The sequence below is a fragment of the Rhynchophorus ferrugineus genome, unplaced genomic scaffold (assembly GCF_030347505.1).
Source record: "Rhynchophorus ferrugineus isolate W39M unplaced genomic scaffold, kcgeb_rfMv2 rfM6, whole genome shotgun sequence".
NCBI classification, from domain to species: domain Eukaryota; kingdom Metazoa; phylum Arthropoda; class Insecta; order Coleoptera; family Curculionidae; genus Rhynchophorus; species Rhynchophorus ferrugineus.
Window position 1 is genome coordinate 42,265,401 of NW_027472585.1, and position 14,946 is coordinate 42,280,346.

General features: G+C 33.8%; 1 protein-coding gene across 7 annotated transcripts in view; it reads left to right on the forward strand.

Annotated features, from left to right (window-relative positions):
- DIP2 (disco-interacting protein 2) overlaps nt 1-14,946 on the forward strand; it is a 437,652-nt gene that overhangs the window by 354,209 nt on the left and 68,497 nt on the right. For 4 of the 7 annotated variants that reach the window (XM_076406731.1, XM_076406732.1, XM_076406733.1 and 1 more), the window contains exons 7-9: nt 238-360; nt 1,983-2,108; nt 9,564-9,695. In XM_076406731.1, the coding sequence (XP_076262846.1) occupies nt 238-360; nt 1,983-2,108; nt 9,564-9,695 (381 nt within the window). The remainder of the gene's footprint in view (nt 1-237; nt 361-1,982; nt 2,109-9,563; nt 9,696-14,946) is intronic. The other 3 variants (XM_076406736.1, XM_076406735.1, XM_076406737.1) reach the window with 3 other exon arrangements.

The following is a 14,946-nucleotide window of genomic DNA, read 5'->3' on the forward strand; positions in this document are numbered from 1 at the left end:
TGGCATTACATTTTTCAAAACTAGACATCATTAACATGTTTTTCTGAACTGTACACAAGTGTTTGAGTAGCTAGAACCGATACAATAGGCGATAACTCCCTTGCGGTTTCCGATCAAACGGCTCCCATAAAGTTTAACGGCCCAATTTCAGCGTAATTTAAGTTTTGAGTGTGGATTAACACTCGCCGATCATGTCACATTCTCACCGATTTCATACCACTCTGCTTTCTGCTTTAGCCGGCAGCGAACCAGAGGGCGGTGGCAGTGGAGGCGGTAGGGGCGGTGATAGACCGCCCCAGCAACATACCAGACGTCGGACCCAGCGACGGGTCACACACAATGAAAAGCGCTACCACTCAGGTAGAGCTCGTCCATCCTCAGGGTGTCAGTACAAAAATATTAAAAGATAACGTAATACCAGCGCATCCGCCATAACATCAACATGACCATAAACTCATATAACCATTATTTGATCGCATAATAACCTTAGAACCTTTAATTATCATTATGCAGCGAGCAACGTTATCTTTCGAGTATGTTTTGTACTATATGGATGACATATATGTTGTGTACCATGTAGAAAATCAATTCAAATTTACGTAATATTTTCCTATTTCCTTTTTTTTAACATACGATACATATTCATCCTTTAATTAATCAATTCATAAATTATAGTATCAATAATATCAAAAAGTAATGTTTAAATGTTCGTTTTTTTTTAACATTATAGTGTTTAAATAAAAAAATTAAATTTCTCTCTTTCTCTCTCTTTCTCTCTTTTTCTCTGTATTTGTATGTATATATATAATATTGACATCGTACTGAAGGACTCTTTTCCTTTTTTTGGTTTTTTACTGGATTTTCATTTTTTTTTTGAACATTGACATTATTCAAGTTCACTAGCTATTTTCTTCGTTGCTATATTAATGATACCAGTCGATTCAGTGAAGTAGATTGTGGTTAGGATTTGTTTTGAATAATCTTTGAAATAATCGTGATAATTGTTTATATCATTCCCATTAGCATCTGTTGGTGCTTCCAGTCTAAAGTATATTTCACGCTTCTTTTTGCTATAGCAACAGTAAAAATAATAAAATGTACGCGTTTCGTGGAAGTTTTGCTTCCGCTATGCTAGCTTGAACTTTTTGGTTACAATTTCTCCTGGTATTTGGACTTGCTCTCAATATACTGCTTAGTTTATTAATTAGTTCGACAGTTGCTTCATCTTATAGAGAGAATATCTCCAGTAAATATAGATACATATTTTACAAAGTGATTTCTGTTGTATCTTCACCAGTGAGATTCTTGATTTTACTCAGTAGTTGGTGTATATCTTCGATAGTGCCACAATATTTCACGACCATCCTGTTGTGACAATATATCACAAACATACATTGAAAATCACCAACTAACACTACTTTTGTTTAAACAGTACACTACAAAAAGACTTCATTTAGGATAAATTTAATGTTTCTTTTAGGCTGTAGAGAAAACCCAACTTTTTCCTATCGACTTTAAGAAAATGAGAAATTTACTGCTTTTCTTGTATAGTATGTACAATTCTTTGGTAGATATTTTAATTCACATCAAGAGTTTTACTTTTTTTTTCATTTTAATCCACTGATCCAAAAAATGAGTTGTATTTGAGAATTAAAAATGTTCATAAAAATCGAAGCCCTTGTTCTTTCTGTAATGTTTCCAACTAACCAACATTATGATTTAATCATATATATTAATATTTTACTGAATTAACTTATTTTACTTAATTAGCATCAAACTAAGTATTCATATCGAATAATATTGCTGTAAATTTGAAATGATTCTCAATTAATCGTTGGAAAACTATACGTGACACAGTGACGTCTGCATGACTCTATTCACCACGTGGGCCCCGAAATCGTTATTTTTATTTTTTATTTCCTTTTTCCGAATTTATTTTTATTTTGGCATGCGCTTAGTTGTCGTTGTTCTCGCATGTGCAGATCTGGCCTGTGACCAGGGGGTTCAAGCTGGACGAACGGCTGTCCCAGGGGGGCATAGCCCCGCCACTAGAGCTGCGCGCCGTGGAAATCGCAGACTTACCCGAAATGAAAGTCGTTACCATTCAGGTGAGTAAGGTGGATTCGGTCTTCCAACTAACACACGCTGTATCATCAACTAACTTAAAACAACTAAGAAAAGCTTAAATTTTGTTTCTGTGTAAATATTCACTCCATCATTATAAAATATATATAGTCTATCCAAAGTTTCTCCCGCATCAACTCTGAGTTTTAGTTTAGTTTAGCTTCAACATGCAAGAAAATTCTAATCTAAATAAAATAATTGAACAAAAATGTTATTAAATACAATTTATTTTAACATTATAGTACATCTAATACATATATTATCAAGACTTAAAACTTTAATTAAAAGCACAGGTATAATAGTTTGTAGGTTAGATTTGTTTTGTGTACATTGTTAACTCTTTTCCACACCGCCCATGAGGTAGAATTTCCAGGCGCGTTTTTTATGTAGTGGTATCCATTCGAGAGCATATTTACTTTTTTCGTTTAGTTCTTGTTTCCTTCAATGGTGTGTTTACTTGTCAAGTCATCTTGGTAGCACTGTATATTTTATTTCTTCTACTACTATCTGTGTACACCATTCTTCATAAATAGCTAGTGGTCATTCTCCCCTCATACGTTCTAACCAAATGTTCATTTTTTATTTTGAACAATTACAATCATATATGTGCACAAAAATATTTCACACCCTACAATACCATTTTCTACAGTTATATTCAATTAACTATGTGCATACCTTTAGCTGTTTCCACTCTCATCACTCTCTCTCTCAGGAATTTCCAGCATTACACAGCATTATCACATGTCCTGAAAGTTTCGTTCAGTCACTTTCACTTTCCGACTCACTGTCCAATTCAATTACTAAACTGTTAATTTATAATCTGTCTAAAACATGTTCACGATTCCACCATTTATTAATTACTTCCTCTGTATGTCTTATCGAGTTCATCCAGATCGAAAGTGTTATGGTTGACAATGCTTCCTTCCACATATCCACACAATTTTTGATGTAATATCCTTCTCGACCACCAATATATCTGCAATTAATTATTAATAAATATAATGACCAACAAAACCTAATCGAATTATTGTAACTTTTATATTTTTCCATCAATTTTTGCCAACCGGCCGCCGTTCGTTTGTCAGACGTATGCAAAATTCTTTAATGCAATAGTGTTAAGGGATTTTAACTCTTACCTATAAATTATTGTGGCTGTATAATTAACTATAGTTTTCAGATATATTCTAATGTTAAAACAAATTACATTTCATAACATTTTTGTTCAATTATTTTATTTAGATTAGTATTTTCTTTTATGCCAAAGCCAAACTGAACTAAAACTCAGAGTTGATCCGCCAACATTAGTGACTGTGAATACCAACTTAGAAATCATCCCAGAAGACACCCAGCCTGGTTATTGGCGTGACTGGCATCTTTTTGTCGGATTTTGCACTCTCGTCTAGGACAATCACAAATATTAAACAATCACAAACATAAATTTACGACCATGCCCCAGCAGGATTCCAACCCGCGACTATCGCAACAGTAGGTGGACCGTCCCGTCGCCTTTACCACTACGCCATCCAAACCGGCACTCGATCATTATAGATTAATGTATAGGATAGCGTTAAAAATCGAACGAACGGAACTTTTTTGGGTAAATTAAAGACGTCTATTTAATTAATACAATATTATAATTATTATAGATTTAAAAAAATATAATTCAAAGTATGTAATCAAGAAAATACTGAACTTTTTGGCTAAATCAAAGACCTCTATTTAATATAGTATTTTAAATAATATAGAATGATAAAAATATAATTCAAAGTATATGGTGAAGAAAATATATTCATATTCCACTGTCAGTAGCAATTAGATTAATCACTAGTAATCATTCGATGTAATTATTTAATCATTTCCATGTTCTGTAAATATCGTAAAATATATGTGAATAACATTAAATAATCAGTTCTGGGTTTAAATTAAATATTTCTCAAGATAGATTGAAAAATCTACTATGTTTAGTTAACAGGTCAATTGAAAAGTCCCCGGCCTACCATGATAAAACACATTTTTTTTTCAACATGCGATTATAGCGACCCTCCAACTTTTCGATAGCATTTTTGTAGTACGATTTGTCCTTTGCTTCAAAATAGGCCTCAGTTTCGTCGATCACCTCTTCATTCGACGAGAATTTACTTCTGGATGCCAGATCTGGAGAATACGATGGATAATGAAGCAATTCGAAACCCAATTCATGGATTTTTGACAGGGTGCATTGCCTTGGTAAAGCAGTATTTTCTTTTTCTTCAAATGCGGCCATTTTTTGGTGGTTTCGTCCTTCAAACGGTGCAATAACGCTATGTAATAGTCACTGCTGATGGTTCTTCCTTTTTCAAGGTAATGAATGAAAATTATTCCATGCGCATCCCAAAATACAGACGCCATAATCTTGCCAGCCGACTGTTGCGTATTCCCACGCTTTGGAGCGGGTTCGTCGTGTGGCAGTCCACTCGGATGACTGTCGATTGGACTTTGGACCGAAATGATGGAGCCATGTTTCATCCATTGTCACATATCGACGCAAAAACTCGGGTTTATTACGCTTGACCATCTTCAAACAAAAAAGTGAGCTCGCGTGGCACCCACTTTGCACAGAGCTTTCCCATACCCAAATATTCGTAAATGATATGATGTACACGTTCAGTTGATATCTTTAGTGTCTGCTATTTCATTCAGGTTCAATTTACGGTCATTCAAAATCTTTTTTTTTGTCTGTAACAACCTCTTTTGGGCGTCCACTGCGTTCACCGTCTTCGGTGCTCATTTCACCACATCTAAACTTAGCATATCAATCCTTGATGGTTGATTTTCCTGAGACAATGTCCGGAAACTTAGCTTCAAAAAGCAATATTTTATCAACACGCGACATTCTTTTCTATCCATTTTTTTCACAATAACAAGAGTTTCTTGACTCAAATGCTATAAATCACAAACTAATGATCCGACAGCTGTCACAATTACACATGCATCTTTTGAGAGTCAGGGGTAACTAAAAAACATATGGATTTAATTCTAATAGCGCCATCTATGTGCCAGGCCGGGGACTTTTCTATTGACCTGTTAAAGCTGCATCAGGAACCGACAATCTCGTTATTTTCATCAAGATTGACATCCATCATCGATTGTACAGATCGACTCGAAAAGAATGTACCGCCATTAGAAAAGGAAGGCAATATAGTTTATTCTTTTCTATGCTTTATTATATTCAAATTTAAAAAATATCTTTAAAATACAAAAGCATTACCATTTAAAACGATTCCATTCAGTCGAACAATAACTTACAAATTGTAAAACCCTTAAAATAAATCGGTTACTCGAATTCTTACACATGACTAACGACGTTTGTCGTCGGGCGTCATCAGAAATCGTTCATCAAAAATTATCAGATTTTTTCAGACAATACCGGCCGTCCTGTTATCGGTGTTTTTAAGCAAATTTATCACAAAAGAAGTTATTATCGTCCTCCAGTCAATTTCCGTTTCCCCCATTCAACGCCGTCGGATTAAACTAAAGCGATACGATAACGTTGTAACGTTCACGAAGGAAATGGCCAAAAGTTAATCCGAACCGAAATGGTTAACATGAACGAAACGTACAGCACGTTGACTTTCAAATAAACTTTTATTTTTTCCGTTTTTTCATCCGCTTTTCTCTCCGTCTTTCTCACTCATTTCCCTCATCTGGAAAATGTAAAAAAGTTTGATAACAGGGCCCCGGTAATAACAGAAATTCCAATATAAAAATATTATCTTCCATTTGTTCCTGCATCTTTGTTATTCCCTGGCAAGGTTATCCAAAATTGAACGTAACACGGTCTGTTCATAATAAAATAAGCCATGAAGTGAATGAAAACCACTAGTAGAGGAGGGAGATACTTAAAAAGATTTTAAAATAAAATATGTACATAATAATCGTTGTAATAACTAAATAAAACTAAACAAAAACTTTTTTAACCTATCTCCTACACGTATTTTATATTCTACTATATATATAGCCAATTCTGCATCAACTTCCTGCATTTTACACGGATTATCATCGAGTAAACCTTCAAATTCTTGTGTTCAAATTTTTTGGCTGGCCAAAATGCTCTCCTGTCTTCGATGTCAAAATAGCCACTTTCAATATGTCAAAACCACTATTCACATGTTAAAATCGATAGAGCACGATTTTACACACAGGATTTTACATAGACTTAAAAGGGTCAACAGCAATGTATTTCAAGGGTGTAACTACTAATTTTGTTCAAAGTGTATTTACGGACATGTAAATGTCAAATTTTGTATGAATAATTGTTTAACATATGTAATATTATGAAACATCAATCTGGTTTACATGTGAAATATGAAATTCCTGTGGTTAGTTGGCTTTAAAACGTCTATTATTCATTATTATTCACTCTTTATATACAGTTGTATTTTCTATATCTTAATAATGACAATGTATTTAAAGTGTATTGCTTTTTTACAAGTTCAATTCATATGATTTTTAACCATTATTCTGGTTCAATCTTATGAGAGGATCCAAAGTCAGCAACTATTTTAAAGTAGTTCAATGTATATTTTCACATACATTGGAACCTGTGGTCAAACGTTGTCATTCCAATTTATGGATTTGTCATATCTCTACTTGAATAATGACCAACAAATCAGTAGACAATCACAAATGTTAAACAAACACTAACATAAATTTACTGATTAAGTCGATTTGTCATATTTCTACTTGAATAATGATCGTTCTTTCATCACTAAATTTAAATTCGTCATTTGACATATCAAAATTACTAGTTCTTAACTTACCAACCTTATTGGTGTTGGCTATATTTTTAAAAGGATGGTATAAATAAAGTTTTAAATTGAATTAGTAATATCTTATCTTATATTTTGAGTAGTGTTTGTGCAATATACTTATAACAGAAACGAAATGTTCAACAACATAAAAGCTTTTAATTAAATTAAAACACTGCTCCGAATCATCAACTCGTCGTGGTCTTTTGTCAAAAATGAGCTCGCGCGGCACCCACTTTGCACAGACTTTCGTCATACCTAAATATTCGTGAATGATGTGATGTACACGTTCAGTTAATTTCTTTAGAGTGTCTGCTATTTCATTCAATTTTAATTTACGGTCATTCAAAATCATTTTGAGGATTTTTTAAATGTTTTCCTCGGTAACATCCTCTTTTGAGCGTCCACTGCGTTCACCGTCATCGGTGCTCATTTCACCACGTCTAAACTTAGCATGTATCTCTTGATGGTTGATTTTCCTGTGGCAGTGTCCGAAAACTCGGCATCAAGCCAAGTTTTTGCTTCAACTGTATTTTTTCCCTTCAAAAAGCAATATTTTATCAACACGCGAAATTCCTATTTATTCATGTTTTTTTTTCAGAATAACAAAATTTGCTTCACTCAAAATGCTATAGTTCACAAACTAATAATCCGATCTCTCAAATTTATACACGCATCTTTTAAGGATTAGGGCTAACTAAAAAACTTATGGATTTAATTTTAGTAGCTCCATCTATGTGTTAGACCAGGGACTCTTGAATTGACCTGTTTTATTATTTTTTTTGCCTTTTTTATATATATTTCAAAGTATTTTTATCAATGAGACCAACTTCCAAAAACATCCGGCCTTAACTACACTGCCAGTAAGCTTGACTGGGATCATTTTCCTTGTCGGATTTTGCACTCTTGCCTAAGACAATCACAAATGTTTAATAACAATCACAAAAATTTACTTATTAAGTCGATTTGTCATTTTTTTACTTGAATAATGACCGTTCTTTCATCACTACATCCAAGTTCGTCATTTTAACAAATCAAAATTACTAGTTCTTAATCTTAGTGAAACAGTATTGAACAATATTATTTCAACTACATTATTTTTAATATTTCATTAATATCTAATATAGGGAAGTATCATTGATTATCTGGAAGTTCTTTTTCTTACTTACCAACGTTATTGGATATATTTTTAAGGGCGTGGTATAAATGAAGTTTTGAAATTGAGTTAGTAATATTTTATCTTATATTTTGTATGGTGTTTGTGCAATATGCTTATAACAGAAACGAAATATTTGCTGAAATATCCATTCAGCTTTCATAGACCATTTTTAACAACATCAAAAGCTTTTAGTTTTCGTAATATTTAACTATTTTATGGGACAGATCTGAAGCTAACAAATCTACTAATATAGATATATAAATCCAGTCGCATATGAATTGGACCAAGTGGATATGTATATTGTACTTTTGTCTTTCTGAACTAATTGGTATAACTAATCTATAATATATGTTATTTTTTTAATTGGAGTTTAGAAAGTACACACAAAAATAGTTATATAAAAAATATTAATATTTTTGGCGATATAGCTGTTTTAGTGATAAAAACGAAACTATAAACGCTTTTTTGTCGAAACTGTTTTTTTGTTAAGACGGTTAACATGATGTCTCCAGTTTTAATAAACCGATTTGCTTGAAATTTGGTAGTAACTAGGGATGCAGATAAAATATTGATATATTTTTTCAGAAAATATCGATATTTTTTGGCCGATATATCGATATTTCTTTAGCAGATATTTTTCGATATTTTTTGAAAATAAATTAAATATAATTTTTAATAAACCTTTAAAATTGGTTGTACCGATAAATCGAAATATCGATATTTTTTCGGTGGCCAACACCCCAAGTAGTAGGTAGCCTTCTCCATATATTCTATATCTAAAATAGTAAAACTTAAACACTTCTAGTCTCGCAGCATTGGTTCTTAGGAACTTTTTTAACGAAAATTCAACTCGTATCACTCTGCAACCATTATGTTCACCTGATTTAGCTTCGTTGAACTTCTGGCTGTTCCCTAAACTCAAACTCAAACGACAACAACAGCTTTGAAGACTCAAAAAAGTCGAAGAAATGATATTTCAAAAATAAATAACTGGTGAATTTTGTTTCAAATGTCTTGCTATTTTTTGATCATGGTAATACAACGTTACACACACATTGGTTCAATTCTGACAGTATAACTAACATAGTAAACTTTAAAATGGTACTTTTTCCAATTTACACACGACACTAACACGTCTTCTCCCAGTTCTTCCGCTCCCGTAAAACCATATTTTATTCCTCCTCCAATAATGTACAGCGTAATTACGTTTTAAACGCGCCCATCCAATTCTCCTTCTATCGGTTCTGCCGAACGTTTCGCGTCGTCCATCACGAATTGCATGCAAGCCGTTTGTTCGTATTTGGGGGGTAGTTTTTTCCCCGGTAGCGGGCTGGTCACGTACCCCGTACGTGCCGCCCCCGCACGTGTCCGCTTTCTTCCTCCTCCCGCTTTGCACGTACTTGTGTCCGGTTTATTTTTATCTGTAAATTTGTTGTAAGATCGTCTCGGTTATCCCAAGAAAATAACATGTTTTTATTGCTGTTGGGGTGTAGAGGTGCGACAGGAGGCGGTGCAGCAGGCCTTGGCGCAGGCGATGCAGAACAGGCACAAGCCGTCGATGCCGATGCCTTCCAAGAGGACGTCGGTCATGGCGAGGAGTCCTGATAGAGACCGGCACGATTCAGGTAAGATAATTTAGTTAGGAACATTAAAACTCCATTTATTTTATTTGTGTTCAGGATACATAGATTTGCACGAATATATTTACCGATGCAAGTTGGATACATACAACCTATCCAATAAAATAGCCAATGTGCTTCATCGAAATTTATGGCGAAGACTTTTGGCTTACAACGCTTTAAAGCTTTATAACCTCTAATTATTATCACTAAAGTTTTCAATAATTTTGGAGACATTTGGCAACAATGTCGCCTTGTCTAATACAAATCGAGATTGATTCGGTTACGTGTTCCGACTCACAGAATGTTGTTCTGTCTCTTTTTAATTAGGGCAAAATGAGACGGAAAATCCCGATCCGATATGAGTTTAAAACGAATTTAACTTTTTTACAAATTGCATTTGTCAGAATATTTGACGTAATGCGTTGGCCGTTTTATCGGAAGGGTTATATTATCGATATACAGTATATATAAGTAAATGATGGAATATTATTATGCAACCTTTCATATTGCAAAATAATCATTTATTTCGATCATACTCAATCCTCAATCCTACATATTATAATACATGTAGTGACAATAAAGTAACGCATATTTTTAAGTGTATAAATTTGACAGCTGTCGGATCATTGATTTGTGAATTATAGCATTTTGAGTGAAGCAACTCTTGTTGTGAGAAAATGGATATAAAGGAATTTCGAGTGTTGATAAAATATTGCTTTTTGAAGGGAATAAATACAGTTGAAGCAAAAACTTGGCTTGATGCCGACTTTCCGGACACTGCCCCAGAAAAATCAACCATGAAGGATTAGTATACTAAGTTTAGACGTGGTGAAATGAGCACCGAAGACGGTGAACGCAGTGGACGCCCAAAAGTGTTTGTTGAAATTGAGTGAAATATCAGACACTGTACAGATATCAACTGAACGTGTACATCATATCATTGACGAATATCTGAATATGAGAAAGCTCCTGCTTCACCAAGACAATACACCGTGTCACAAGTCAGTGAAAACGATGGCAAAAATCCACGAATTGGGCCTTGAACTGCTTCCTCATCCACCGTATTTTCCAGATCTAGCCCCCAGCGATTATTTCCTGTTCTCTGATCTTAAAAGTATGCTCACTGGGAAGAAATTTTTGTGGTGAGGTGATCGCCGAAACTGGGGCCTAATTTGAAGCAAATGCAAATCGTACTACAAAAATGGTATCGAAAAGTTAGAGGATCGCTATAATCAGTATATCACCCTTGAAGGGAATTATGTTGAATAAAAAAAAATTGCCAGAAAAATGTGTTTTACTATGGTAGGCCGGCGACTTTTCAATTGACCTGTTACTGTTTAACATGGGCTCCGAACCACGGTACTCGTCATTAAATCTACCGACTGGCGAGTGACCAACGACCAAAAGACCTCCGGTCTTACCCAGCCTGATTACAGGCGTGACTGGGATCATTTTCTTTGTCGGATTTTACGCTCTTGCCTGGAAAATCACAAATACAAATTTACGACTATGCCCCAGCGGGATTCAAACCCGCGACTATCGCAAGACCAGAAATATGCCGACTTGGGAGTGGAGTGGCTTAGAATCCTCCTGGGGCAGGTGTATAATTGAGATTGTTCTTAAGACAAACAAAATGATCTCAGTTGCCAATAACCAAGCTGGGTAAGACCGGTCTTCTGGGATGGTCTCCAAGTTGGTTCCAAGTCCACATTTGCCAGTAAATCCAGTGCAGACAACACCTAGTTGGTAAAAAAGCACCTAAAATAGAACAGTAATATAATAGCCTAAATAAATATCTCACATTGGGCCATGCAAGTTTATATAATTTAAGGATTATCTTTGTATTTTTAAAAAGTTTGTAAATACTAGAAAAGACGGTGCTCATTAATTTTATGTTATCTGTTATAATCATAAAAGGTTTCTTAACATCCGGTGGATCTGGAATTATTTCTATTCGTCACATAATCGACAAGCAGTTCGTCGTATTTTCATTTAAATAATGTAATTCTATTATATATTCATATTAACACATAATCGTTCGTCATTCATTAGTTATTTATTGAAATCGTGTTTTACCCAGTTAAATTTTGATTGTATTTAAGACAACTTAGTAATTGATGCTTTCCATTCAGCATTAGTAAATTTATTTCCTCAATGACTCCACACTTTCATCAAACATCTATCTTTTTATCTATATTTACGTATACGTACATCATTTTAACTTTTACCACTTAATTATAATTTTTAACACAACAAAAAAGTTATTATTATAAATTACCCAATTCTAATTACATATTTTCCAGCACGGTTTACATGTTTTAATATAATTTAAGGGACAAACAACCTTCCTACGATGCCTTTTTACAGCCCAATTTATAACTCACATTTAGTACATAATTTGTTGACAAATCTCATTAATTAAGTTGAATATGTGAAGCTCCGGCTAATAAAATGTTTATTGTCCCGTTTTTTTTGTAAATAAACCGTATTATTTATACAGTTTCATCATAATAATATTCGTAGTTAAAAATGGTTAATTAATATTTTGATAATGCTTATTTTCAAGACTCAATCTCACTTATTAACAGACAGTTATTTTTGATGGGTAAAATTATTTAGAACCTGCACTTGTTATCATATATTATTCATTAATTTCGGTTATACATAGCGTGTTTATGTCACCGATATGGTTTTCCCATTTTTCGTTCAGTAATGAATCATAAATGTCTGCAATTAACTTGTATTGTAAGTCTTGTTCTTGTCAACAAAAATAGAAATTATATGTTTTCTTCTCTACTAGTAGAATAGGCTTTTAATCTGGATGCTAAAAATTATCCATTTATGAAGAATGTATTTCTAATTTAGTTTATACGTATATATTTTATTCTCGGGTTTACAACAGGTTCATTGCGCGCCATCTTGGTTATGGTTCCCTTTAACCATTGTGTTGTGTAGACGTCCAAATTTCGTCCTTTATTGAAAATAATCACTCAGCGGAAATTGCGTCAAAAATATCGTAATCGTCCAGTGCCTCACAAATCCAGCATCGATCAGGCCTCGTTCTGAAAGATAACGGACGTCTCATAACTGAAAATGTGAGCGATAGTGTTGCAAAGTCTCCGGAAACATCAATTGTGGGATGTGGTTCCCAGTTGCACATTTCTGCACGCATTTTATGGCGAATTTTGAAAACTGTTTTGAAAATGTTCCCGTACAAAATTTTAGCCCAGAAAATTGCTACCGAGAGATCCTGATCAACGTGTTAATCACAGTAATGCAATCCTAAGCTTCTCTGCTGAAATTTAAAATGTGTTGTCTAAATTGATAATGAGCGATGAAGTCCATTTTCTTCTCAGCCACGTCAATAAACAGAACAGTCGGTTTTGGGGAACACAGAATCCTCAATTAATTCATAAAACATCATTGCATCCACTAGAAACAACTGTATGATGTGGTATTCATGCTGGAAACATCACTGATCCCTATTTTTTTGAATACAACCAAGGTGTTGCAGTTGCTGTTACTGCTGAATGGTACCAAGACATGATTCAACATTTTCTTGTGCGTGAAATGGAAGATCAAGGACTAGAGTTCACAGCACATACAGCTCATTCAAAAATTCAATTATTGAATGACGTTTTTCCACGAAGATTAATTTTGTGAAGCGGAAGATTTAACATGACCAGCCAGATCTCTGGATTTAATAGCACCAGACTTTTTCTTATGAGGTTTTTTAAAATCAAAAGTTCATGTGAATAAGCCCCAAACGATTCAACATCTTATAGATAATATTCGTCACGAAATTGAATAAATTCAGCCTCAGATGTTGCAGGATGTCATGAAACATGCCTTAAAAAGAGCCGAAAGTTGCATGGCGAATCGCAGTCACCGTTTAGCCGATATAATTTTTCAATTATAACAAAAAAAATGTAAATACCAAATAAACAATAAACTTTTTATGAAAACCATACTTACTCATCTTTTCTTTCAGCAAAGTTATAGGCAATCAAAATGGTAACGGGACTTTCGCTCCACGTTGTACTATCATTCAGCTAATTCGAATCCCGCTCAGGATATGTGTTTTTCAATTTCTATCTGACTGTGATACCTTGACATTGACAAGAGTAAAAAATACACCAAGGGACAAAGATTTCTTCTGGGATATTCCCTAAGTTCACTCGCCCTTTAGATAAATCCTAATTGGTAAAAGAACATCCAACTGTGAATTCAGTGAAGTTACGTTTGTTCGCATCACAAATTATCTAAAAATCACTTAAAATGAATACTTTTTTGTTATTGTGTTATTTTATTAAAACATTAATCATTAATAAACTTCCATGAGGATTATAACGATAATTAAACAATACCCGATGATTAAATATGTTAAATAGATACAATCTAAAATACGAAGAATGTATTGTTGACGATACGATCATCTATTAGTTCAATAAAAAAACATTAAACAATGAAAGTAGGTTGTGTGCATTTCTTCTAAACGTTTTCGATGCATATAAACAAAGAGGAGTAAAAGCGACCTTCTGACATTTTAAAACATGTTAATTTAATGCGCAATATTGTCAATATTCTAAGGAAACAATGAATTTTACGCAACTCTTTTGACCTTTAAATTTTTTTTTCTTAATTTAGAGTGATTATTGAAATACAAAGAATTTTCTTTAATACATTTTAATGTCTCCTTTTACCAACTAGAAGTTTATCTGGAGTGGACCTACAGTTTAACGTGGGCTCCGGACCACGGTCCTCGGCATTAATCCTACCGATTGGCGAGTAATCAACTTAGAAATCATCCCAGAAGATATCCGATCTTACTCAGCCTGGTTACTGGCGTGACTGGGAATATATTCCTTGTTGGATTTTACACTTTTGTCTAGGACAATCACAAATATTAAACAATCACAAACATAAATTTACGATTCAGCAGGATTCGAACCCGCGACTATCGCAACAGTAGGTGAGCCATCCTGTCGCCCTTACCATTGCGCCACCAAGCCGGCAATACACAGACTTGTTGGATTATTGATGGAAAATAATCAAGCTGCTGTGATATTTCTTTAATAGGAACCTTCTCTAATTATTTGTTCATAATAGTAATTGCATTATTATACAATATATTAAAGAAAATAGACGATATTATTTAATTATAAATTACAAGGGCAATTAAAATAATATACAAGCATTTATAATACAAATTAGATTAAGGAGAAAACGTTATGGTTATTCTAATCCAATGCTT